We start from the raw sequence: 27435 nt of genomic DNA, 5'->3' as shown, positions 1-27435 counted from the left end.
TCTGAGCGATTTTTAGTGTAAGTATTCCTTAGTAAGCTTTCATTTTGAGCAGCTCTAACTACAGTAAAACACATTCTTATGTGATCTACTTTGGGCACTGGTCCTGGGGACGGGAATGGTGGGACTATGTCTTGAAACAAAACAGGAGGTTTAGAAGTAAGAGGTGTTCAAAATTGACCCTGAATCCTTCCAGATTGCAATAATAACTTCCAAGAACACAGGACACTTTACAAGGAGCCTGGGGAAGGAAAAGGGATAAAAACAACTAAAGTGAATTTGAAGGTTGTGGTCTGCCAATCACAAACCCAAAGATCCTGCCTGATTCCATCAGTAATGTACAGAACCATCCTATGCAGAGATGATGCCCTGCAAAAAATGCTCAGCCAAAGCACTTTCATTTCAGTGGAATCAGTAATACATCTCTGTTGTGAACTATTCATAAAGTCAAACTGTTCACTTTAATGCAGTAGGTCAAACCCTGTATCTCAGTTCATTTCCAGCTGCTACAAAGATTTACCCACAGTCATTCATTTCAAGGGTCATATTTCTTTGTGGAAAGAATAAAACTCACATGGAAAGAGCAGCTCTGAGTGTGGCACTGGCACTGGCTCAGTGCTTACCTGGGCTCAATGCTCCAGTTACATCCAGGCTGTGGCCTCAATGAGCACGGAGTGTAACAGCGCTGGGCCTGACCTGCTGAGCAAGCTGCCACAGCTAGAGTGAAGGTGATGAGCTAGGAACAGAGCCTTCCTGTGTAGCGCAGGAATTCAGCTTCAGAATGGAATTGCCAAGGAATTTTGGAGGAGAGAGGGATGCAACTCATTTGGGAAGCAAATACTTCACCGAGGGTTGGATGGAGATTCCTCCCTTCATCAATCCCTCATCTATTGTAGGTCCCATACCTCGTATTTCAGAAAGAAGCCTTAATTCACAGAATCACAGAATAAGCTGAGCTGGAAGGCATCCACAAAAATTATCGAGTCCAACTCCTGGCCCTGCCAAGGACCATTCCCAAGAGTCACACCGTGTACCCAAGAGTGTTGTTCAAATGCTTGAACTCTTTCAGGCTTGGTGCCATGATCACTTCCCCAAGGAGCCTCTTCCTATTACTAGGAAAGGGCCAGGAACCAGAAATGGCCATTGTCACAGAACAGAGTGAGGGTTTCTTCCCCATCTCAAGCAGTGTGTGGTCCTCTTGTGCAACAGAACTAGGAGATTTATGGCAGAGAGGAGTCCCTCTGACCCTGGGACACTCTGTTCCCCATAATCTTGTTTGGTCTTATATTTTGTGCAGGACTGATGTGCATTTCGGAGGAAGTAAAAGACAAAACAGAAGGCTTGGAATTCCTGAATGTTTTTACTGTCAGAACAGTCACCTCTGGGAAAGAGAGAAAAGTAGGATAATGACAGTGGGGATGCCTTCTCTTGTCCCAGTGCTGACTTCTGCTTCCACAGCTGCATTCATTACTGGATGCCAGCGGCTTTGAATTGCTTAGAGACAAAGACACACCCTTTCCTGAAAACTGTTCACAGAATAATGGAAACATGATACATAGTCTCCTTTGAGCCTGGGAATGGGCTGAAACCAGAAAAGCAACAGCAATGTTGTTGGAAAAGCATTGCTGCCTTCCCTCCTCACCCCTGCAGTGGCCTGTAACAGACACCACAGTTATGGGTTGGGAGCCCAGCTGAGGAAGGAATGTCCTGCTTGTGTGAGCAGGGGGGTGACAGCGACATGTAGATACTCCTTACCTGGCTCCTGATGCATTTTCATCTCCTTTTTAGCTGAGAACAATGTGACAAGGCCTTTTGTACTTGAGCACCCTTCCAAGAACCGTTCCTGAGCTGATGGTGTTGTCCTCACACACAGCAGTTTATTGTCACCCATTGCCAGGTCTGGGGTCATTAGTGTGGCCTGGGGTTTTAATAATAATCTTGTAAGAACAATCCCAATCCACTGCAGCCTGGAAGAGACTGAGGGGACACCTAACTGTGGCCTGCAGCTTCCTTGTGAGGGGCAGCAAAGGGGCAGGCACCAATCTCTGCCTTCTGGTGACCAGTGACGTGACCCAAGGGAACAAAGTGGTGTCAGAGGAGCTTTAGGTTGGATATCAGGAAAGGTTCTTCACCCACAGGGTGACTGGGCAATGGAACAGGCTCTCCAGGAAAGTGGTCACAACACCAAGCCAGACAGAGTTCAGGGAGCCTTTGGACAATGCTCAGGCACATGGTGTGACCCTTGGGGTGACTTGTGCAGAACCAGGAGTTGGACTCAATGATGCTTGTGCATCCCCTTCCACAGGAGATTCTGTGACTCTGTGCTCATCCCCTTCCATAGTGCAGCTAAGTGGTTAAAGGACTCCTTCAAGAGTCAGGTGATTGAGGTTCAATCACATGCTCCACCAAAGGCAGTCAGGCCTGCTGCCCCTCTGGAGTGGGAATGCCCAGGTGGATGACCCCTCTGTTCTTGGGATGCTTTGCCCAACTCTCTGGAAAAAAAGGCCAAGGTCATGTCCATGTTTGTGTGGACCTGACAGACAGACATGGTCTGAGCATGCTTTCTAGACAGACACCAGCTACTCAGCCCTGCCAAGACATGCATCCAGCAGAAACCCCCTTGGTGTCTGAGAATCTGTAATGCCAGCTTCTGAGACAGCTGTGACAGCTAAACAGGACTTCTGAGGATCTGAATTCCAGATTTACACTGACCTAAGCTCGAGTCCCTTAACTCCCTTTGCTTCTGCTCAACCATCTGTAAAAGGATGGATGGTTATAAAAATATTTCCCTGCGAGAATCGCTGCCCAAGTAAATCCTTGGTCAGTGTTTGGAAACCTGGGGCAGTAAATCCACAGAACTGACTGCAGATGGAAATGCTGGTGTTTAGCCACTTCTTTGCAGGAAAAAAATGGGGCAGCATGGCAACAGAAACCACAATGAGCAGTGTCTTTAAAATCAGACGTCATGGCTTCTCAAGACGACACCACTAAACAGTCATGGATAGAAGATGTTGCCTGGCTAGTCTGGTTAAACTGAAATTTCATATTTAGGCCTCTGTAAAAAGCTTTTTGAGGTCATAGACAATCTTAATAAATTGTGACATAATCAGCATCACAAATATTTAATCACATTCATACAGAAATATAAAGAGCCTAACAGGCAGCAGTATTACCTTCTTACAATTATGAAAGACCACATGGGAACATGGAGCAAACAAGAAGCAATCACATCTGAGGGATGTATTAAATGGCAAAACACAAAAGCAGAAAGCCAAGAAAAGTTTCTTGTATCTTGACTTTTTGAATATTCTGCCTCAAAAAGCATTAAGTCTGACATCATGGTGCATGGCTCAGCACCCTGCCAAAAGATGTGTTGCTGTTAAAGGCTGCAGTGTCCCTAAAAACCAGGAGAGGGCTCTGAAATCAGCTACCAAAGGTTACTAATTAATGTTTTATCAATCTGCTGGCCCCTGGCTCAGACTGCACTTTGAAGTGGAGTCAGAGAGGGAAGAGAGGGGAGAAAACTCTCTAGAGAGCATATATTCAGAGAACTGAAGAATTCCAGTTACAGGTAACTAAGCTTGGGGTTTTTTGGTCATAAATAGAGCCTTCATAGATCCCTGTTCCTTGAAGAAACCTGTGATCAGTTGCTCAAAATGATCACAGTACAACCTGAAGGTTCACCAGCACAGCAAGAAGGGGCAAAACTTATGAGAAGCAGGGCAGGACGTTCTGAGAAGAGTCATCTTACCACAGTGAGCCTGTTCAGGCCTAGTAGAGCTAACAGCTTCTGCAATAAGGGCAGAAACAAGGGCACCAAAATCACCTTGGGCATAGATACAGAATAATGATGTTATTACTGTAGATGCTGACAGTGGAAGAAGCCCATGAGATGACTTCCATCCCTGAACCACACAGATTCATCTGCTATAACACTCTTGAAGCCTCATCTGTATCTGTATCAAGGAAACTTTGTTTTGAACTCAAACCCCTGCAAAGGGGACCCTCAGGCAGTGAGCAGCCTGTGGAGAATGTGAAACTGTCCCTTGCTGCAGAGATCTCAGCGGCAGAAGGGTGCTGGGGGCAGCTCTCCTCAATGAAGGCAGCAGTCCTGAGCTGCTCCTGACTTCCCAGGCCAGGAAGAGCTGGGATACCGTGCATAGCACAGAGGCCAGATGCTTCTCACCCTTTCTGCTTGCAAGAGAGCAAGCCAAAGACCTGAATACCAACCAGCAGTGGCTTCTGGCTCCCTGCATGTCCAACAGGCATGGTGCCTTGTGCCGTTTTGCACTGTGCTTAGTCTATGGTCCATCACAGGTGTGTCTGTGATGGGACAGGATGTCAGCTCAGAATGTGTCAGCAGCTTGCACCAAGTTCCTTCAGACACTCAGAAAACAGCCTTTTGCCTTAGAAAAAGTCTCACTAGTAAGTCACCACCTCTCCCTGGCTTTGAGCACTGCTCAGAGCTGTAGGGAGCTACGGAGGGCTGTAGGTTCTGGGAACCACAAGGTCAGACCAAGCCAACCCTTTTACACGTGCATGTAACTCTACTTCTGTGTGTAAGAGTCAGGTACAACTTGGACCTCTGCTCTTATGGTAAGCAAAGACTCTACACACCTGTGACTGCTGGTCTTTCCAAAAAGAATTCAATACTGGCACAGCTTGGCACATGCGAGACAAATGGTAGCAGAGAAGTTTGTACTGCTCCTCTCTTTCTAAAGCTGTTTCACGGAGACCTCAAAGACCCAGCACTACTTTGAGACTTTGCTTTCCATTTTTGACTTAGATTTGTTCAATTTCTAGCCTTACTTTTCCATAAATGCAGAGTTTTCACAGTGTAATTCTTTTCCAATACAGGAAGATACTTTAGGGTCACATAAGATCTGACATCAGCTAAGTCAGAAACACAGCCCTCAATTTTTGGTTATGTTCCGACAGCAACATTTAAGACAATTGAAGAGGCCACAGTCTTGGCTGGTTGAAATCAAAGAAAACCAAAGAACCTCCCTCTCACCATCAATTGCAGCATCCTTAACAAGTCTTTGTGAACTGACTGTCGTACTGGCTGGCCAGTTTGGAGTTACTTATGTGACATCAGCAGAGCTCAGAGCACAAAGCTTATCTACCAAAATCTAGCATTCAGCATTAGGATAATGTATTCACATCTGGGCACTTCAGTATCAGGCAGGTATTAGCAAAGCAGGAAGTTTATAAAGTGGATGCAGTTTATGGTGGACAGAGCAAAGGCAAGGTAAAAGAAAGTATCACATTCATTTATGAGCAAGGGAACAAGAAGGTAGTAATCACATGTGTGCTTCCTGATCGGCCCTTCTCAGATTGCCCCGTACTTTTCTCTCTTCAACATTGTTACTCTCCTTAGGGAGGTCATAAACATATAATGGGATAGATTTCAGATCCCCATTTCTAGCACTGTGTTAATTAGAGCCTCTTAACATTGCTATTCATCTCCACTGCTCAAATGCTAACAACAGAACTACTAAACCCATTCTGGAAAAGGGAAAGACAATAGGCAAAAACTTTGGGACTTAAACAAAATTACCAAATTTTAAAGAAAGCTCATTCCATATAACACAGTATAATGCCAGTAATTAATGAGAGATGTAAAAAGGTTTAACTCTAAAAGATAGAAAATGAAATAATTTGTTTCCTATGGGTATATAATGAGATAGTTACCAAGTTCCCATGAGAGAGATAAGCAGATATTAAAAGGTCTTTCCAATACCTGTAATGGCTAAGGGCAACAGCTAATTCAATAGATTCGATCAAAATCACCACTTCTTTCTTTGCTTCTGATTTATTACTTTGGCTGCAGTTAGTCATCACTCATTTTAGTTTGCTTTTCAGCAGTCATAAATTATGCCTCATAAATAAAAAGATACAATCAAGGAAATCATATCAAGGAAATATCTACAGCCCTGGAGTATATTTTCCCCTGGTACTCACACTAATGTCTTTTTAAAGGATAGCCTGCCATGGTTTTGAATATGTCAGAACCAAAATTTACTGAGGAGGGTCCTGCATGAGTGGCACTGTGAGAGTCTCATTGGTAAACCTGGATGCCAACAAATCCAGTCTAATATCCATATTTAATTTAATGAAAAAAATTCAATGTTTTACTGCATCAACACATGTGAATTTAAGATTATGTTGACAAAAGAAACACACTGCCTGAGGTGGGGCTTAAAGAACAAAATTACATTGTTTCAAATGGCCCTTTTCTACTAGGGGAAAGGAAGTGTCTCATTCTGCAAGAGGGTATCTAGACTGGGTATCATCATAGCATCAGTGAAACAATATGGTTATGTCTGCTTTATTCTTCAGAAGCTGAGGTCAAGCGTGGCAGTCTAATGCAGATGTACTACGAGAAATTCTCTTTAACTAGAAACAGAAACCTTGTAAGAAAAAAGTCTCACAAACAAAATAACAAGAAGGGAATAGAAGAAAGAACTACATTTTTAATGTCACTGTCTTGCAGCGCATCTTTCTGTCAGAGAGATGGGAAGAAATGGGGAATTTAAAGATGAAGAGGAATCAGTTATGAGAGATATTACAAACGGGTAACTACCCATCACTGGTCAACCAGAAAACCAGTTTTACCTGATTTTAAACTGCAGAAGTCACTGACCTATTTGTCAGTAACTAATCAGCACAAGCTGGAGCTCAGCCAACAATGTGACAGACCGGCTGGTAAACCAAGTGTCCTTCCTAGCATTGGAAAATGACCAATGCGGCCAACCTATTCCACACCCCATGTAGTTGGTCCTTAGTCTTCATGACTTTGCATCCTTTTTTTTTTTCTACTTTATCCCTCCAAAGTCAGAATATCATTTGTTTTCTCTTGGAGAGGACCCAGCACATATTTACCCTGGTGTGTCTCGGGGTATTTCCTACAGCCTTCAGGTGGCTGCAGTGACAGGAGGGTGAGAAGGACTCTGCACACACAGGAGGGATGCTGTGCCTCTTACAGTGGTCAGAGGCAGACACCTCCAGCACTGCAGCCCTGTCTTGGTGCACTGCATAGTCCTCTTGGAGAATAAACCTCTGCAGGGAGCCATAAACCTTTCCAATGAGGGACAATTGTAATTTTCTGTCTTTTACATGTTCTGTGCCTGCCAAATAGAAATAAGGATGTGTCCTAAACCAGGAAGACATTAAGCCATTAATCTAAAGAAGCAGTTTTAGAACACAATTAAGTGTAATTGTGGAGGAGTGATACTGCATTTGCATGGAAATCACACCACACTCTGAGAGCTCTGCTTTGCACTAAATGCCACAAGTCTCTGCTCAGAAGAGCTTTTCTTTAGCTGAGAAAAATAGGTTTGACTCTGTAGGCTGCTGTATGGCAACACTGCACACCACTTCCAATGATTCCCAAGGAGGGCCTACACACTCCTGTTTCAGAAATATTCCAGGAAACAAAGGATTGCGCTCGCAAACTCATCAGGCCTCATGAGTGATAATGTTTGTTTTAATCAGGGGGATTTTCAGGAGATCACACAATGGTACATGGTTAATAGAGTTGGGGATATCAAGCAGAATTACAACAAATACCTAAAAGATGCTCTAGAAGATGAAAGTATCTAAATGTACAACAAGACCAACAGAGGGAGTTTCAAGATCTTAGTGTTGTGTTTGAAGTATGGAAATAGGCACTGTAGGCCACTTAAAACCCCACTGCAAACCAGCAGGTGCTAATATGCAGAACTGGCCTTTTCAAGTCTAAATGTGCTTCCTTGAAGAACAGTAACCTAAGCATTTTTGGGGGCATAGTCTCTTCTGTCAGCATGAGCTTCTAAACTCACGTCATCATTTCTGGAACTGCAGCTTCTGCACCTGGTTTTATAAAACCTAATATTCAGCTGAAGTTTCCAGGAAAACAAACAAATTAAAAAACAACAAAACAAACCAACAAAACCCAATGAAAAAATTCCCCAAAAGCCCAGATTCAAAAGTCCTGATTTCAGGTCCAAAGAAGCTATTAGAGCATTGAACTAAATCTCAATATCTCCAAAAATGCTGGAGAGAGTCCCAGTACAGCACTTTGATTTTAACTGCATTCTGCTGGAGGAAATTCACTTGCATTTAAAGTTTTATGTCCAGCAAACAAGCCTCAAATACAGAGACAGGAGAATCAATATCCAGTTTAAGTGAAATATAAATCTGGGTTTCATCAGCATAATAGCAAAAGCCAAGCCCTATACTTATGAATAACTTGTCTCACAGGCAAGATATAAATTGTCAACAATGGAGAAGCTCAGAATACATCCCAGAGGACTGCTGCAAGTGACTTAAATGGAAGACAAATGCATGCATTGAAAAACTTCTCATGGTGAAATAAATGGCCACTGGTGAAAAAAACCAAAAAGTATTTAGAGTTCCAATCAAAAGCTCAGCCTAGTTATGGAGAAGAACCAAGATAAAAAGCTAAGTCTTGAATACAGCACAATAAAGCACAGGAATCTGATTAAGAAGTTTCTTTTTTTTTTATCTGTCACTGATAAGTCATTAAAAATGTTGGCTGAAAAAAGTCTCTGTGGTATCCACTTCCCAAAACACAGCTTCTGACTGAGATAATTAAAAGTTAGCCCAGCTGAGAACATCCTATAGCCAATATCTACAACATCCAGCTTGGAGAGATTTTCTCCATCTAAGAAAGATTCCTAACAAGTATGGTTTGGGTCTGCTACCGATGCTTACTGTCTACTCAGCCCCATCTGCACTTGCATTCACATTCTCCACAGATCCTGCCTAAAGCAGCAAGGAAATCTGGTCTAACAATAGCTCTGCTGACACAGGCTGTACAATCTCCATCCTTGCATCTGCAAGCATAGACAACTTGATCCAAAACTCAGCTGGACACAGCCCTGAGAGCCTGGTCTATCTGGACCTAAGCAGGGAGTTAGGCTGGATGCCTTCTGGATGTCCCTTCCAAACTGCGTGACTTGATGAGTCTACGACACGTGTGCATGCAGCAGCTGGATAGACTGATGTGATAAAGCAAATTTTTAGGTTTAACTCTCCATGGTTTCTGGCTACTCAAAAGGATAAAGCAATAGCAGTGGAGCAGAGCTACCAAAGAACCTGATCTATACAGTGTGCTCTCATTAAACCTGCAGATGACACCAAACTGGAGGGACCAGTTGATATGCTGAAGGACAGATCTGCCAGTCAGGAGGCCTTAGAGAGTGGGAATTTCAGCAAGACAGATGCAAAGTCCTGCTTTTGGGGAGGAATAACTTCTTGCAGCATCACAGGGTCAGCATTACTGACCAACTAGGGAGCACCTCTGCTTCAAAGGACCTAAAGGCAGAAAGCTGAACACGAGCCAGCAGAGTTATCTGGCAGCAAAGATGGCCAGCATCCTGAGCTGTTTCACAAGAACACAGCCAGACAATTAAAGGAAGTGATTACCTGCCTTTATTTAGCGTCTCTTTTGTTTTGGCCCCCAAATAACAGAAAGATATTGATAAATGGGAGCGTGACTTCAGTGGAAGGCCACCAAGGTAATCAGGGGGTTGGAAAAGTGCCTGTAAAGAGAAACTGTGGGACTTGTTCAGCCTGGGCAAGAGAGCAAGAGATAGCTTTGGAGGGACTTGATTGCAGCTGTCCTGCAGGCTAATGGGGGGGGGTGGAGACTGCTTCTTTACTATGGTATTTGTTGGAAGGGAGAAGAAAAAATAGGTGTAAGTTCAAGCAAAAAAGGTTCAGACTGAACATAAAAAAACTTTCTTGCAATGAGGACACTCAGGCAGTGGAGCAGACTGTAAGGTTACAATCTTCTCCCCAAAGGTTTTCAAGATGCAACCGGATAAAGCCCTGCAAAACATCATCTGACCTCTTTACTGACCCTGCTTTGGGCAGAAATTTGGGCTGGATGGCCTCCTGAGAGCCCTTCCAACCTGAATGAATTATCTTGTGATCCTATAAAGCCAATGAACCTGTAAAAGAAAGATTGCTCCACCTTGCTCAAGAGGTGGAATGCACTGTTTCAGGTACATATTAAACAAAATGAGAACACCAACCATCAGCAGCAAATTCACTTTTGAACCACCAAAAAATTGTACTTGTCATTCTAATGACTAATTTAAAGAGAAACAGTCCCTTTGGATGTAAACTGCTCTAAGATCTAAAATTAATCTAAGATCTAAATTAAAAATTAATTCATAATAGACTGGGGAGGACGGAAAAAGAAAGAAAAAATGGGAAAAAACCTGTCTTTTAAGAACTAGAATTTCTCACAACAGAGACTTGCAGAGGCGCTGGAGGGTACACAAGCATTTAACATATATGATACATGGGCACCTACTGCTAAGGTAAACAAATGCTGAATGAATATATTGCTTGTATGGAATTATTTCCAGTTTCTCAATTCTTTAAAATACATTCACAATAATCATGTGGGTTTCACAATGCTATGAACATTGGAATTGAGATGTGTATGCTCATTGCAAGTGTAAAGTAAGGTTCCCAAAGTGCACTGAAATCATAATCAGAGCTGCTAAATAGCTTCAATTCCCACCTGATATTCATACTCTGTGTAAGGCAGCAACTGGTCATCTTTGAAGGAGGTTGAGGAACCATTGTAAACCAGCGAGAGGTCTAAATTTACGTGGGCTTGAGTTGTTTTCCTCCTGTAAAGCTCATAGTACAAAATCTTCCCGTTTGGGTGCTTGGGGCCGCTCCAGAGGATGGAGGCCGTGGACTGGAAGCCGGGGGCCGTTTGTACCTCAATGAGAGGGGCCGGCTGCGCTGCCGGCGGCGCCTCCAGCGTCCGCGCCGATGCCCACTCGCTGGAGGCACAGCCCAGCTCCGTGCAGGCCTGCAGCTGCACCTCATACCTGGGGAACACACAGGGGAGCTGGTGATTAAAACGCTGCACATACAAATACAAACACTGCGTGAGATCCGCAGATCTCTTCATTTCTCCTTTGGAATTTTTTATAGGCACGCAATTTGCATTAACACATGGGTTATGTGCTGTGCCTTGTGTGGCAAAGAGGAAGAACACTATTCTTAATTTGGGTGTGGCTTGGTTTTTTCAGAGCAGTTAACATCTGCAGGAGTCAAGTGATCAAAATCATTTTGATTTTGATGATATAAAGCAAAATGATGATTCATTGTAAGAGATGATTTGGATGTTATTTGAGAACTGCAGAGCTCCTCTATTACTCTCTTTGGATTTAGATTAGTTATATGTAAATAGTAGACAAACTTTTCAACCATGTAACACACACAAATTATGCCTACACAAATATATAAGGAAAAGTCAGGTAAATAATCAAGAATTAGTGGGGAAGATATTACTTCAGTATCAAGTGCATTTCTGTAGCAGTCTGGTACCCTTTCTTAAGTTTTAGCTTTCACTTAATCACAAATCACTTGTTTCCAGCTCAAGGGTTCAAACATGGTCCATTAATTTCAGCTCAGCTACCCTGTGAATGGTCTATGACCACGACTTTGGTCTCCCCACCCTGAATTTTGTCAACTAAAGCTCAATTTATTCTCCATAGCAGACATCATGTGAATGATACACCAGTACAAGATTGCAGGTTTTGGAGTCTATACCAGAGTGCTGAATTATCCCTTCTATAAATTACAATCTAAGTGAACACTATGTACTTCATCAAGATGATATAAAGTTGGTGTTACTATAAATTCAAAGGAAAAAATCCCTGTTTTATTATTTACTTTTTAGCAAACAATCCCATGGGTCTGACTATCTGTTTAAGCAAGATGTCTGAGCTGCCTGCCAGCCCACTGCACCACCCACAACATTTATTAAACAATTGGGTACTTCCAGACTTACCTGCTGTAGGGCTGTAGCTGTGCCACTATGTATGACCGTCTCAGAAAGGAAACATGAGAAGCATCAAAGTCAAAAGTCTTCTTTCCTGTTTCACCAGGCTTGTGGAGCGAGATTGTGTAGTTTTTAATGTCACCATTTACTTTGATAGGAGGATCCCAGGCCACCAAAATCTCACTGGAAGACCATGCTTGCAACCTAGGAGGCAACATGCCAGATGGAGCAGAGGGGTTGGTTTTTATCTGAGCTGAGGGACTGGTGACGCTGCCCTGGCTGTTATTTGCTGTGACAGTGTAGCTGTACTCCATGCCTGGCATCAGGGTGAAATCGAGATACCGAGTTTCCAGACCGGAGTAAACAAGCACACCATCCCTCCTTAGGTCGTAGCTTGTGATTTTGCCATTGGGCTTATCTGGGAGTTTCCATGTGATTTCAATGGACTCCGAGCCCATGACCAGCAGCCTGGGAGCTTCCATATTTAATGGTGGAGCCTCCATGGTCAGCACAGACTGGGATGTGCTAGAGGTGCAGCCCCCAGCAGTACAGGCAACCAATGCAAAATCGTACTGCGTGTAAGGCTGCAGGTTAGAGACCAGCATTTGCAAATTGTTTCCAGGATAATACTCTTCATTCCCCAATTTCAATATGTACTTGGTGATATCTCCATTTTGTATTTGAGGAGGTGCCCAGGATGCTCTGATTTGAGTGGCACTGACAGCCTGCAGAGATGGGGGGTCCACCAAGGCAGGAGCTGCTTCCAGTGTCCGTATTGCAGCTGGCTCACTGGTGGAGCAGCCTCCCATGGTGCAGGCAACCACTGCGTAGCTGTACACCGTGTAGGGCAGCAAGTCCTCATCCACGTAGCTGAGAGTAGCAGAGTCAAAGCTGAAGGGATAGAGCACATCGTTCTTCAGCAGCCTGTATGACTGCAGAATGCCATTGGGCTGTGCTGGGGGTGTCCAGGATACGAGCACTTTATGGGGGTTGGCTGAGACCACGGATAAAGTGGGGACAGCAAGACCCCTTGGGGCAGTTTGACTAGTCTCTGCCACTGTCCAGGAGCTGTCAGTGTAGCCTGCTGCATTCCAGGTGCGTATTTTGTATTCATACCTTGTCCATGGCTGTAAACTTTTATCATTATAGGTGAATGTATTGCTTTCAGTGTTACATTCTGTGAAAACAATTTTCTCATCTTCTGTTGGTGCTCCGTGCCCTGCAACAGTCTCTTCTGTGTGTCTGTGAATAACTTCGTAGCGAATTATTTTTCCATTCGGATTAATCGGCTGCAGCCAGCTCAGTTCGACGTTGGTGGCATTCACTGCCTGGATTACAGGTGCCATCTGGGATACTGGGGGAGCTTCATCTGTCCACACTGGCTGGGGTGGAGAGCGAGTGCAGCCTGCTGCATTGCACGCCTCCAGCACAAGCGTGTACAGTGTGTACGGCTCGAGGCGCCGGAACAGGAACTGGCGAGATAAACCACTGTACTCCAGGTGGTTATCGCTGAAAACATTGTAGGTCTGTCCATTAAGGGAGAAAAAGAAAGAATGATAGGGAAGGAAGGAAGGAAGGAAGGAAGGAAGGAAGGAAGGAAGGAAGGAAGGAAGGAAGGAAGGAAGGAAGGAAGGAAGGAAGGAAGGAAGGAAGGAAGGAAGGAAGGAAGGAAGGAAGGAAGGAAGGAAGGAAGGAAGGAAGGAAGGAAGGAAGGAAGGAAGGAAGGAAGGAAGGAAGGAAGGAAGGAAGGAAGGAAGGAAGGAAGGAAGGAAGGAAGGAAAACAAAACAATTTTTGTGAATAATCAGTAGATGAGACCCTTAATCTTTGCAATAGTGTAAGGACTATTAACCAATGATGCAGAAACTTATTCTTGCTAGTAACAATCAGTTCACAAACAGATCATGGATCCAAAAGGAATGTTTTGATCCAATTTTCATGATTTTTTTCATTTTGAATGCAGTAATAAATCACTTAGTGACAGTTTTCATTATATTTGATTGTTATCAAGTTTCATTGCAAGGCTCTCACAGGCCAGCAGAAAGCTTCTCACAGACTAGGTCTAAAGAATATCACTTAAGGGAAAAACCTGCAAATAAACCCATCTAGTTGCAAACCTTGCAGGTAAAGGTTTACACTCAGTTGAAACCATTGAGCTAAAAGACATCCCAAATTTCAGAATAACATTCTATTAAACCCAGGTTTTCTACAAACACATTTTGGTTATGTCCAATTTCACGATCAGTAAGATTACAAGCTTTCATGTGCAGCTTTCTATGAATTAAATGAACAATTTGATTCAGTGTACATGAAAATTTACAGTCAGAGAGTAGCACAAGAATGTTATTATTCATTTTAATATAATGACAAGCATAGAGAACTCACAAAGTGTCTTGGGGTTATATAGGACTTCCATCTTTTTTTACACTATAATGCATTAGATTGAGTCTTTTTCAGCAAAAATGTTTTAATTTGATATTCAGCTTTTCCCTTCTGTCTTTTAATCCAGCAAAAGCGAACTTTCAAGATGAAATTACCTTAATCACGCCATTGGGTTGGGAGGGCTCTGACCATTTTAGCAGCAGAGCCCGGCCATTTTCTTTCTTTTCCACAGTGAAGTTGCTCAGGCCACTGGGTGAAGCTTCCAAAGTGCGCACAGATGTCCAGGGGCTTGAAACCTGCCCAGCGTTGTTTACAGCTACGACATGAATATTATATGTTGTGAAAGGTTTCAATCCAAATAAATGAGCCTGATGCTTTGTTCCCTGAAGCAAGAATGCAGATGTTTGAGTTAGTTAAAAAAGTAATCAGCATCTGTGGTTTATGTCACTTGGAAAATGAGGCCTCAGCTCTGGGTCACTTCTGAATGCTTTGCAGAATACCCCATCTGGTTACTAGGATTTCTTTGGTGGTATTTTATGACTGAGCCTCAAAAAGAAATTCTTACAGTTAAAAAAAATTATATATGATTATGATGGAGCCTTTGTAGTGAAGTCCTTGGGAGTCCTCCACAGTCTGAATCTCAGCTAGGACACAACTTACAGTTCATTCAGCATGTGTCTGAGCTTGCTCAGTGAGGATGAAGCTTCCTGGAATTGGATTCAAGCATGTAGAAATCTGTGGTACATGAGTGATGCCTGCCTCCACAGAAATCTTACACATCTTGTGTGTACATGTGACATTTCATAGGCATGCTGTCCTGCTCTAGCTACTCAGGCCGTGTTAATCTGGATAAACAATTTGTGAATCCCACCAGGCTCAGCCAGGGCTGCAAGGACTGGGGCTGACCTGCTGCCACACCAGGGCACAGCTCAGCAGAGGGGCATGGTGGGGAAGCAGCCTGATGGGCATCATCCATGGCCAAGAGGGGCCACGGGCATCCCAGCTCACCCCAAAGAGCATCTGGCACAGACCTGACACTGCTCGGGCAAGGAGAGCCTCAGCACAAAATCTGATCTAGGCAGGAAGGCAAAACAGCCATGGAATTACTCTGAACAGTCACAAAAGGCACAGTGACCAACAAAGAACAGGAGTAACATGTTCCAGCAGGAGACTGTGCAGATGTGCCAGATCAGAGGAACAAAGAAAAAAGGAGTTCAGCTGATCACTGATATATTTAATCTCTTTTTTAGCTGTACTTTGGCATGAATTATATAGACCACAAGAAAGGGAGTGCAGGAATTCAGTTGCCTTCATGTGATAGAAAGAGCTGGAGTCAATTTCCCTGTGTCAGTAAGTCATATTAAGTTGCTAAATGCTAACATTTCCAATTGTTTAATATTTAAACATTTGTTAAGCTATCAGACTCAGAAACAAATTTTAAAGAAATATTAATTTCTTTTTTTTAAATATTAAAAGTTAGATCATAAATATTTAAATAGTTATTTCCTCAAAACAATAAGTTAGTCTTTTAGATAAATATAGCACAGCATTCGAATGACCATTATGAATATTAAATCTGAAGATGCCACAAGTACAGATTATAAACATACTTTTCTGATAAATGATTCCTTTTTTCTGTTAAACAGGGCAAACACTAGCAAGATTAATAATGCAAAAAAGTATAATTCTTTGTTAGGAATTCCCAGTCATCACTGCCAAAAAAGCATAAGCTGAAATGCAAATAGCAATCACCTCGAACAGATTATATATAAAAAAGCTCTGGCTGCTGTGGGACATTTAGAGATAGCTTTTGTCATAAGAAACATGGAAAGCATGTGGGCTATAAAGCAAAAACATATGTATATTGTCAATAGCAGCACCTGTTCAATTACAGTTTATTTCGGTATGGAGAATTTCATTCAGCCCCTAGATGGCAATACTATCAAACACTTTTTGTAAGAGTACTTAATGATTAACAACATGCGTTCAGTCATCCAACATACTCAAGGCAGCCATTAAAAAAATAACAAACCTGATTTCATTATAGATTCTTTTAATAAACATTTATGGCTTAGATCCTTGAAAGTGGAAGCGTTTAAACTGCCATAGCCAAAAAACCTATACAGCTGACTGCAAAATTATGAACTGCAGGTTAAAGAACCACGTTTAAATCGAGGCTCATGCTTAGCATAAAAATCTGGCATCAGAAATTATGTTGGCACAAAACATGATTAAAATTAGCTTTACAATTGGATGTAGTCTGTATTAATAGTTTTTATGAGGACAGTTATCTATTAGGTTTTCAAAACAGAACTTTTAAAAGCCTAAAATTTACATTCCATGGTTCGGGGGTGGGGATGGGAGGAAGGGAGCACACAGCATTAAATTACTGCCCCTGAACTGCTACACAGAGGCTCTCTGAAGGTACAAACACATTATTAAAAACATCAGACAAAAAGCAATTGCTCTGCTTTTTAATGAGCTGCATCATTGGGTGGGTTTTTGTGACAGCAATGCTACAAAACACTAGATTTCTATCTTTAAACAGAAAACTGGCATATTTTTCAGCATTCTCTACCATTTTCCCACTAAACCCCAAGATTTAATTATTTACAATCCTCACTACACTTTGAAATGAAACAAGGATGGAGGGATTTCCTTGCCTGCAGTTCATCACGTTCTCTGGAGACTGCTAAACCATTCCTTCCAGGGATGACTTTTATCCCTGGCTCCTACAGATACTTCTTGAAGAGCAAACGGTTTACATGTATTTTTGTTTTGTTTGGTTTTGAAGTAAGCTCAGGGGACGTACTCCCAGAATACAGAGCCACGCTTTCTCCCCCTGCCCTGCTGCCATTGCCGGCCGCGAATTTGCTCAGCTCAAAGGCAGATGCTGAAAAGAGTATGGCATGGCAGACTCAGTGATTCATTTCAAGAATCACTTTATGTCCTCCCATGACATTTTCAGCCTAGAAATACTGTCCTGCTGGAATGGTCAAATATAAATTGTAAAATATACCTCGCACTGATAGCACTGTAACTTTGGCCCCAGTGGGCAACGACACAGCCTTAAACAGGCGCAGGAACAAAATCATTGTCTGGAATATTCTCCCAGTCTTCCTCTGCAACACCATAAACTCATATTTCCCATGTTTACGCATGCTAACAGTCCAGATTTCATTCACCATTAAAAGAAAGGCAACAAAATAAAATTTTAATGTGAACATTAGGATGTTCGTAGACTGGCTGACCATGAAATCCAATGGACTTCAAGCCCATGCCCTCCTTTCCCTGTCCCCAACTGTGGAGCATCAGTCATTAAATTGAGAATATGCCAGCAAACATTTAAGTGTGTACAATCTCACATTTCTCCTTTGTGGCCCTCTCATTCTTTCCTTGTAAACACTACAGAGATGGACACCTGACAGAGGAGGGAGGTTGTGACAAGCCACTGTGACCTGATCCCACCCTGTAGCCCAGAGCCCAGCCTTTGGCACAGCCCTTGCTTTTGGTAGCCTGGTCTCCTCCCCTGGTACAGCTCTAGCAGCACCACCACTACTCTAGGCAGGACCTTTGGTTTTGCTCTGTAAAGTGCTTCACATGCTGCCAGTGGCAGCCCAAGCTGTTAACAGCAACAAATACACTCCTCCACTAATTCCACTCTTCTCACTGTAAATTAGGATAAAAGTTATTTAAAATAAAACCTTGTTTTAGCACATTTTTCCAAACATAAAATGAGAGAACATGAATCATGAATAATGCATTCGTCAAGATTTGCTTCAGATTGCCTTTTTTGTTTGTTTATTTTTTAATTCATGAACACAGAAGTCACTTAAAGTCTGGAAACAAATTAGCATAGTCTTTCATGCCGTTCAAAGGCAGTGGCATCCATAATGCAAGGTGCCTGCCTTCCTCGCTACCTCTTGGTCCTCCTCCCAGGCACAGGCAAGGCTGTGCAGCCTTCAAGGGTCTGATGATTTTACACTGCCTACTGTGATTGCTTTTGACTACTTGAAGTGCCCCTAAGGTGGCAACAGGGTCAAGAGGTCTTTGTAGGCTGAAAATGATCAAAAATTAGCATTGATCTGTAGCTGTCAATAATACTCTGCACGGGTGGACTCCCTGCACAAATGTTTAAACTGCATACAACTACACAACCTAGTCATCTTTGAATCTATCGATCTGATGAAGCAGCACTTCCAGGGGTGTCACTCTGGGCTTTTCCTCTTCTTTCAAGGCAGGTCAGCTTACCCAGTTGCCTAGGTCTCAGGGAATGAGTTCAAGCTGTGACAGACACATCAGAAGATCTCTGAACCACTGAAGAGCTGCCCAACAGGCAGTGTGAGTATCTGTCCCTTCTTCAGGGGTAATCATCAAAGCTCAGCAAGTCATCACCAGTCGTGTTAAGGTTATGCTCTGGTTTCTTCTCCCTCCCTGTCTTCTCTTTGTACCATAATCTCTGCTTGGCAGGTATCTTGAACAGCTAAATAAAAAGCTAGCCCATTCTTTCTGTAGCCTCTAACTAAACCAGTGGCATCAGAAACGATCACACTGCTAATTGTAGTAGTGGCACAGGCATCCAAACCAGCTCTTGCATAATCCATGGACATAAACAATGGGAAGGCAGTTCAGTAGAACATCCCCTTATCTAGAGGCAGAGTGGGGAACTCTCCCTGGACAAGGGAGGAGAAAACTATGGTCTCCTGACAGCCAGAACATCAATCCAACCATTGTCTGACTAAAATTTCCAAATTCTCCATCAAGGAAGTCAAATAGATTCCTCCACATGTGACAGAAGCAAGGGGGAATGCTCGGGAGTTTATAAAGATACTCAGTTTATCCTCACCTTTGTCATTATTGTCTTACCCAGCTCCCTGCCTAATCCAGACTCTTTGCCATTTTCTGCAAAGCACTGGGAGCACTTCTGCCTTAACTCTGATGTTCACTCTTATTTCCCAGACAATTCTTATCCCCTGCCTTCACTCTAAACATTGCACTGAGCTCAAATTCACATGCAAACACTTACTTGTCCTTTGGGCTGCCTTCCTCCTCAGGCTTATACATGCACACTGTGTCTTTTCCATTTAAAAAATCTACTCTATTCCTAAAGCCTTATGCTCAGATTCACAAGGATATAACTTATGGATACACAGGTAATCTATGAGTCTATTCCTGTAGCACTGCGGACTGGAATATAAATTATTCCCATGGTAGTCCTGAAAAATCTTAAAGGTTAGTCAAACAGAAACCAACATGTTATTCATTTAACCAGAAATTATCTTGCCTACAGGTAACCAGAATTTCCATTTTTACAAGAAATTGATGTTGCACTAGTTATTTTCCTTCCAATTTGTATAAAAAAATAATTTTAGAATTTTCATTAATTTTTTTTTTGTAAATTTCACTCTTCAAATTTTATATTTTAAGAACTTTGCATCTCATTTCAGAATCTTAAAATTGCCTTTCAACACTTATATTTAATTTTAAATAATGACTTGATTATTTGATATGACCCAACAGGCCTTCAATAGCAGTAAAATGTACACAGGTAATAATTTTTATGGCAAATAAAAACCCAAAGAATAAAACTAGACAAATATTTAAATAAAATTTTTAAGTTCATAAATCCAGATAGTCCCTTATTAAACCTGAAATAATTTTTAAACATTTTGCCCAGGGCATTTTAATCTAAATTGTCTTTTGTTGGGATGAAAGGACACTCTTCCCTTCCCAGCCCTGAGATGGATCAATGGAGTCTTTTCTTCTACAGTGGCTAGGACATGACATTCAAAAATTCATTATATTTGAGTCTGCTTTTCTATAAATAAATATAGGAAATTTTAGTTTAAAAATGGATTAGAATAAAGTCAGCTCACAAAGTAAAGCACATAAAATGGCTTCTTATTAAAACATAAATATTGATTACGTGATCATAACAATATTCCTTCCTTGAGATTCCTGGCAAAATGCTTTCTTTTTTTTTATACTTTAAGAATATTCTTGTACTTTATTTTTGAGACAAACTGTAGTTGTGCCATCAACACCAGAGAACACAACTTTTCTCTCCTCTGTGACCCAGTGCTCTCATGCTTTCCTAACAGCACCATTCTGGCAGCTTTGTTAATAAAAACCCTGATCTGCACACCCTGTTTCACTTGCCACGTAACTGAATCATGTCCTGTGCCAACTGTCCTGCATGGGCTTGGGGACTGTACCAGGAAGAAACCTTTAAAAACAGAAGGGTTTTTTTTTTTTAAACTAAATTCAAAATAACCTGCAAGTAACACCTGATTAGCAATTAATACCTGATAGAAAATTACTACATTGCAATTGCATGTAGCTGAATCTGTCTGGTGGAGTTGTTGCCTATTTTCACAGTAGACAGTTTTCTTTCCTGGCACACCTGGGACCTGCTGCAGTCTCACCAGGCATCTGAATCCCCAGCTCTGATTTGAAAGCAAAGCAACACAAAGAAAACTAGGACGCATTGCACATTAAAATGAAATCAAATAAAATCAAGTTGGCCTTTGGGTAGCAGTACACTTTTAAAACACCAATGATGTTGCACTTTTGATGGTAAAACCTCAAAAAAAACCTCTTTGGGCAAAGTCAACATTGCTATTTTAGTGTGATTCTCCTCTCCTCTCCTCTCCTCTCCTCTCCTCTCCTCTCCTCTCCTCTCCTCTCCTCTCCTCTCCTCTCCTCTCCTCTCCTCTCCTCTCCTCTCCTCTCCTCTCCTCTCCTCTCCTCTCCTCTCCTCTCCTCTCCTCTCCTCTCCTCTCCTCTCCTCTCCTCTCCTCTCCTCTCCTCTCCTCTCCTCTCCTCTCCTCTCCTCTCCTCTCCTCTCCTCTCCTCTCCTCTCCTCTCCTCTCCTCTCCTCTCCTCTCCTCTCCTCTCCTCTCCTCTCCTCTCCTCTCCCCTTTTTTCTTTTCTCTCATTTTCTCTTTTTATTCATAATTATTTCTTTAAAATTCATCAAACGTCACTGAATGGCACCTTCTCAAAAATTTATTTCCATCTGTATTTGTCTAATTTCTACTAAGAAATATTGAAATCCAAAAAAAGATTTTTCTTTCTGCATGACTAAATAAATCAAATAAACCAAAATATCAATGACATGACATTCCACTATAGGCACCATCTAGAGGACGATGTCAACATGTTTTCCTAACATTAATATTTTATCTCTAACAACACTCACAAGACCTACTGTATAATAAACCAGTTTTTCACCTTATTTTTCCCCCATATTTTTCCACTTTAAACCATGTTTATTACTTCTCACAGCTAGAAAATGAGGTAGAAGGAAAGAAGCAGCTCTTTTTATAAACTGGATAGATGATGGGACAGTTTCCCATAAACTTTGGGTTTACTCAGTTCAGAGCTGACATCACTACTTATCCCAAATGGTACTTTTGTGTTCAATAATCATGTTGAACATGAACAACTAGACTAAGTTTCTCTTCAAAACAGGATGGGCTACGTCTCAAAGAAATGAAATAGTACTGTTTGAGACAAAATAAAGCATAACATAAGATACTTGAATCACAACAAAAACCAGTTATGTTTCACCCTTGGAAAAATGTGCATAGCTTGTATGTCCTGATCTTTGGCTGAGTGGGGCGTACTTTGTGGAGAGCTGGTGGGATTGAGAGAGGAGAGAGCAGCTTCATCAGCAAAGACTTCATGGCATGTAAAGTGCAGCAGGATATTAAGGCAACGTCAAACCCTACAGAACTGAGCTGGGAGATTTGTGTGCCATTCCAAACTCACCCACCACATAATGGGGAATCTGCAGCAACACATCAGGGAGTGCAGAACTCACAATTTGCCTTGATCACAAGGGGAATAGGAATGAAGCATCTTTCAGGTGGAGCTTTATAATCTGGGGCAGAAATGCATCTTCAGGGAAGGTAAAAAGCAGGAAGTCAAGCACACAAAGCTGGTTGGAGTTTGTGCCTCTCCATTACTAGGTGCACTCATCCAGCTAAACTCCAAGATCATGTTTAACATAAGTACCACATGCAGTGCTCCTGATGTGCAATGGCTTTCCATCCACTATTTGCTAACGTTTAGGAATGGGGTTTCTCTCATGGATTTACTCCATAGTCTGTAGACATGGCAAGAGAAAAAAAACAGCCCACTGCTGCTGTCAAACAGCAGCTAGAGCCTAAGGGCTCAAACCTGCAAATGGTAGGGGGTACATCTTTAATATGGAGCATTAGGGGGTTAATGTTATATTTTCTCCTAATGCCATAAACCGTATTTTCCATTTGATATTTTGGCTGATGGCCAGAATCAGAACAAACAAAATCTGGACTGCCACATCAGTCTTCTTAGTCTCTCTCTTTTTTTTTTTTTTTTTCCCTAATACTGTCCAGAGTGGTAGAAGCTTTATAAAACTATGTAATGAAACCATGAATGTTTTTGTTATCCATAAAATGGGTAATTTATGTCCATGAACTTCCCAACTCAAGGTATCGTATGGCACACAGTTTTATTTTGTTGCAGAAAGAATGTGCTTTTCTCATGACCAAATATCGTGGCTTTTGGTTTCATCTGAAGTTTTGTTTTACATGAATTCACATTGCCCCTATTACATTTTTGACTTCAAATATGTGGGCCATGAGAGAGATCTTCTTCATCTCCTTCCAAATAACATAATGTACGATAATGTGAGGAGAAGTAGCTCTGAACACTATAAAACCTTTTCCACCTGATCTTAAAATTACCTGGGTGCAGTATCTCAAAATTCCTCTTTTCTGTAAAATTTGAAAAAGAGACTTTGGCTGTAGTTTTGGTGAATTGAAGACAGACAGGAAAGATTCCTTCGTTTTCCTCTATGAAAGCAATTATTTTCAGTTTTTGCCTTTGCACAAACAGCCATAACAGCGAAAGAGAAAAGTAAAGAGAAAAAAGGAGTTTGAAGAAAATCTTTAAGGGGACTTGTACAAGGGCAGTTTGAATTTTAACACAGATTGCAGGTGAACTCCCACATCAGTTTCCTTGAAAATGCCACTGAATGTCAGTTGTGCTCCATAAAATGAGCCTTTGCAGTTATATATGACTTTTCATCATAGGATCTCACATCATGTTACAAACACTAATTAATTAAGTCTCAGGATATCCCCCTGTGTTCCTGTGTGCAGCTTCAGGAAACTATAGTTATTGGTGTAGATCCCATTTTACGCAGGTACAATAGATGTGTCAAAATATTGTTAAATGCAAGCTTAGTTTATTCCCTTTTCTCAATCACTGAGTCCTTGTCTCTCTCACCCAATACATGCAAAAAAAGAGCAGTTCTAACTGCTGCTAAGTAGAGGAAGATAGCACAGCCTCCAGGCAATTCACAGCTTTAAATCCCTGTTTTCTGCCAACACAATGGGAAATAAAGGAAGCATTTTAAAGGAGACTAAAAGGGTTTTACTTCCTATTTTTTATTCCTTTTTCTCTGCCCTGTACTGAGCAGTCCTAGCTCTTCATTCGAACGTTGCCTGCTCTGTATGTAATCACTTCTGAGAGACATTAAAAGGTAAGCACAAACAATTTACTTGGAGCTACATTATAAAGGCCAAGTTGTAGTCTGAGTATGTGACTGAACTTAAAAAGTCACCCTTAAAATGAACTGGGTATTTTAAAAAAATGAAGGGCCAAAAAGTACAAACTCCAATCTCTGAAAAGGCTTTTTTTCTTCACCAGGGTTTCCATTCCTTTCCTCAATGCTCTACACTTCCTACATGAAGATACCTGCACTCCAAGCAGAGACTGGCTTAAAGTAAAGGAAAGTGTGCAGGCAGCCATTTGGGAAAGGTGCAGTCCAATTATGCCAGTATAAACCAGGAAAAAGGGACTTGCTCTGCACCTTTTTGTACACAGCAGGCACCAGCAGAAGGCCAGAAGCACACAGTGTTTGTGCAGGGAGGGATGACTTCTCTCTTTCCTGTGCCTGGAGGGAAGCTCAACCTATTTTCTGAATATTAGCAGGGATATTGATCAGACACACATTTAGGTGCACACTCAGGGACATATTCCTCAGCAAAGCACAGCTTCCCATCAAAATACTGAGAGGTTGAGCAGAGATCTGAGACTTTCCTTACAGATCTTTCTGGGATGTTCCCCTAGTTTTGGAGTAGGGATTGCTACAGGGGATCCCTGCCCCTGGTGGTTGTATGAGCTACTGGAGAGCCTCAATGAGTAGCCTGAAAAGCCCCCATGGTAACAGGGATGGTAAAAAGGAACACAGATCTTGTTTTCCCACTCCAGCTGCCGTGGACTGCCCTGTTGATGAAAATAAGGATGTCCAATAAAGAACAATTTCTGTATTTCCATGTCCCTTAGCAGCTGTGTCTTGCCATATGAAAGCTCAGAATCAACTCCACACTGAGGAGAGGCTTGAAAAGAAGACAAGAATGAAGAGTGGCAATGGAGTTTGGCAGAGTAACTGGAAAAGAATCTGCTTCCAGGTTTAAAGTCTTGAAACCAAGTAAGCCAAAATGAAAGTGGATGGATGAACATCCAGATCCTCCTAGGATCACATGGGTACAATTCCCTCTACTTTCAGGTTACAGGGCACACTCTTGGAAAGAAACTCACCTTGACACAGCATATGAAGCTGTGTCTGCAGACTGCCCATTCCCATTTTCTGTGCTGTCAGGTGAACACTGGATTCATATACATACACAGAACAGCAGACAGCTATGTCTGCTGCAGTGGGAGCAAGGAAAGCAGCTAGCTAAGCTTCACTTTAAACACTAATGCCTAAATAAAACAGAGACTTTCATCGTGTCCTTTCATTAGTCCTTCCTAGCATGGGTTGGGCTTCTCAGTGAAAAGCTCCTGCCAAAAGAGAAGAGTCTGAGCTGCTTGTGGCTTTCACCAGCCAGATGGATCAGTTAGGGAAGAGATGAAATATGTAAATACTGAAATATTACTTGAAAACTGAAGCATAACAAGTTTAGTTTGAATTCTGTATTTTTCTTGGATATTTAAGTTACTTGAGGAATTAAAATAGATCACGTAAGCTTAGTGAAGAACATACTGTGCTGATTTCTGAATTGAAAATGTCTTTTCAGCCCATTATTGACTCCAGCATATTAAGCTGTAAATCCACCAGTTTCACTGTCTCACCTATTGATTAGCTGCATGTATGCATGTTATAAATGAGCAATCCAAAGAGAAATTACTAGAATTTAGTCATTTTGGGACAGACTTGCAAATGTATTTAAGGGCCCAAATATGAGGATAGGCACTCTGGGAAAGAGCCACAATGTTCTCCTACATTCTGACCCAAACCTTGTGTAGCTACTGTCCTCAATTCCTCCCTACACTCTGCACAGAGGGAAGGAGGCCTCTCCAAAGGGAAAGTCTGATGCTTAAGCTTAACCCCTGTTTTGAATGGCCTGTTGGAGAAGCCACACTCTCTCCCATGACAGATTAGACAGATTAGCCTACATGTGCCATCCAAAGTGCATAGAATTCACAGCTGTGATTTTTTTTTTCTTAAATTCACTTAAGACTCAAAGAGAAATAAAGGCAGTAACAGCATTTTCAATCAGCACACAGCAACAGACCATACAGGTCTGCTCTTTCTTGTTTCTTAAAACACAACACGAAACCATTCACAGCTTCAGAAGTTGAACTGCAGCAGTTTCAAAAGACTTTTAAATCAATGTAAGCTTCCATTTGCCTTTCCAAGGATGCTGGATCAGGGTCTTCGTAAGCAGAAGAACAAAACTACATGGTGAATGTAGAGGGCATCCAACCAGAAAAGGGATTTGCTTTAGTTAATCTGAAGCAAATGACTATTTAGTTAATACTGAAGCAAATGTCTTCCTAATTTCCATGCACTGGCCAGCACGCTGGACGTGATCTCCAGTATGAGATCACGTTAGTCGAGAACAAAGTGTTACTCAAGTGGCTTAAAATTGCCATTAATACCCTCAAACCAAATAGCAATACAGTGGTTTCTTTAAAAAGGAAGTCAAGCTGTTGTGATGATTCTAGGCAGGACCCAAAAAAAAGAGAAAAACTGCAGCATGATAAAAATCTATTGAAAATTTTAGTTTCAAAAATATCTTATTTTAAAAGTCACATGTTCTCAACTCTATTTTTGCTCAAAGGCAGTACTGTATTTGACATCAGGGCAACTAGAACTCAAACTATTTTTTTACCTGGTGGAAAAAGGTGATGTTTTCTTTCCCATTTGCTCTCAGGGTCTCTATTCGGTCTTTTTAGTCTTGGACTTCCCAGTAACATTAAGCACAGCACTTAAATATGTCACTGTCTTAAGCTACAACTATAGTATAAATCTCATGATCTATTGGTACATCCTGGGTCTAGTATTTCTAGCACAGACTAGTATTAGAGAAAATCTAAATTATCATCTGTCTTGAACCCCTGAAGAGAAAACAATAAAAAATAATTTTATTATACCATAATGACAAGAATAATACTTCATCTGGGAGAAGATGTCTTCTGACTTCTCATTAATTCCTTTTTAAAGCCTGTTGAAATACAAGAGCTCTGCAAAGTTTCATTCATTTTGTTTGTGCAGTGGAAAGTTTTCTTTATAGTGAAAATACAGAAAATTTATCACTGCAAGGAGTCCACTTCCCTCACTCCCTTGCAATATTAAAGGTGCATTTGCAATTCTGATCTCACGGGACAATGGTAAAATTGGTGTCTCTTTTTTGCAGCCACTAGAGTAGCATCTTCACACTGAATGGAATATTTGTCTCACACTAGGAACTCTGCTCTGGATTGGAAAAAAATAAATTGATGCATTCAAACCTGCAGGAAATGGACTTAGAAAAATACTTGGAGCAAAATTCAGAACCAAAACAAGTAATGATTTTTGCTATGCCCCAGTACATCAACTAGATCCTGGGACCTCTGTACATCTTCCCATTGTGAATACACTATTCCTCAGTGCCTTTTGGCACAGAGACAACAGACTCCAGGGGTCTCACTGGGGTGGATCAAACCCCAGCCGCCACATCATCTCCACCTTAGGGTGGTGTGGGCAAAGAACTGTTTATAAGACAAACATGCTACCATGAAAGAGGAGGGTGGAACAGCCGTAGATGAGTTCAAAGAAGGCAGCCACAGCTGCAAAGCCAAAGGGCTTGAGGAGGTTTTACTGCAGGTCCAGCTGCTGCTCTTGAGCCAGCCATAGGATGCCTTAAGTGACTGTCATCTACGTGACTGTCTCCCAAAGCTTTGCTTGTGTAGCCACACAGC

At 41.8% G+C, this 27435-nt stretch overlaps 1 protein-coding gene across 1 annotated transcript in view; it reads right to left on the bottom strand.

Annotated features, from left to right (window-relative positions):
* Positions 1-27435, bottom strand: part of USH2A (usherin) — a 372550-nt gene that overhangs the window by 17689 nt on the left and 327426 nt on the right. The window contains exons 61-63 of the mRNA XM_058020039.1: positions 14352-14579; positions 11825-13341; positions 10538-10856 (exon numbers count right to left, since the gene is read on the bottom strand). Coding sequence (XP_057876022.1) covers positions 10538-10856; positions 11825-13341; positions 14352-14579 — 2064 coding nt within the window. The remainder of the gene's footprint in view (positions 1-10537; positions 10857-11824; positions 13342-14351; positions 14580-27435) is intronic.

Source organism: Melospiza georgiana, chromosome 3 (genome assembly GCF_028018845.1).
Source record: "Melospiza georgiana isolate bMelGeo1 chromosome 3, bMelGeo1.pri, whole genome shotgun sequence".
NCBI lineage: Eukaryota > Metazoa > Chordata > Aves > Passeriformes > Passerellidae > Melospiza > Melospiza georgiana.
Note: the sequence above shows the minus strand (reverse complement) of the source record. Positions and strands in the feature narration are given on the sequence as shown.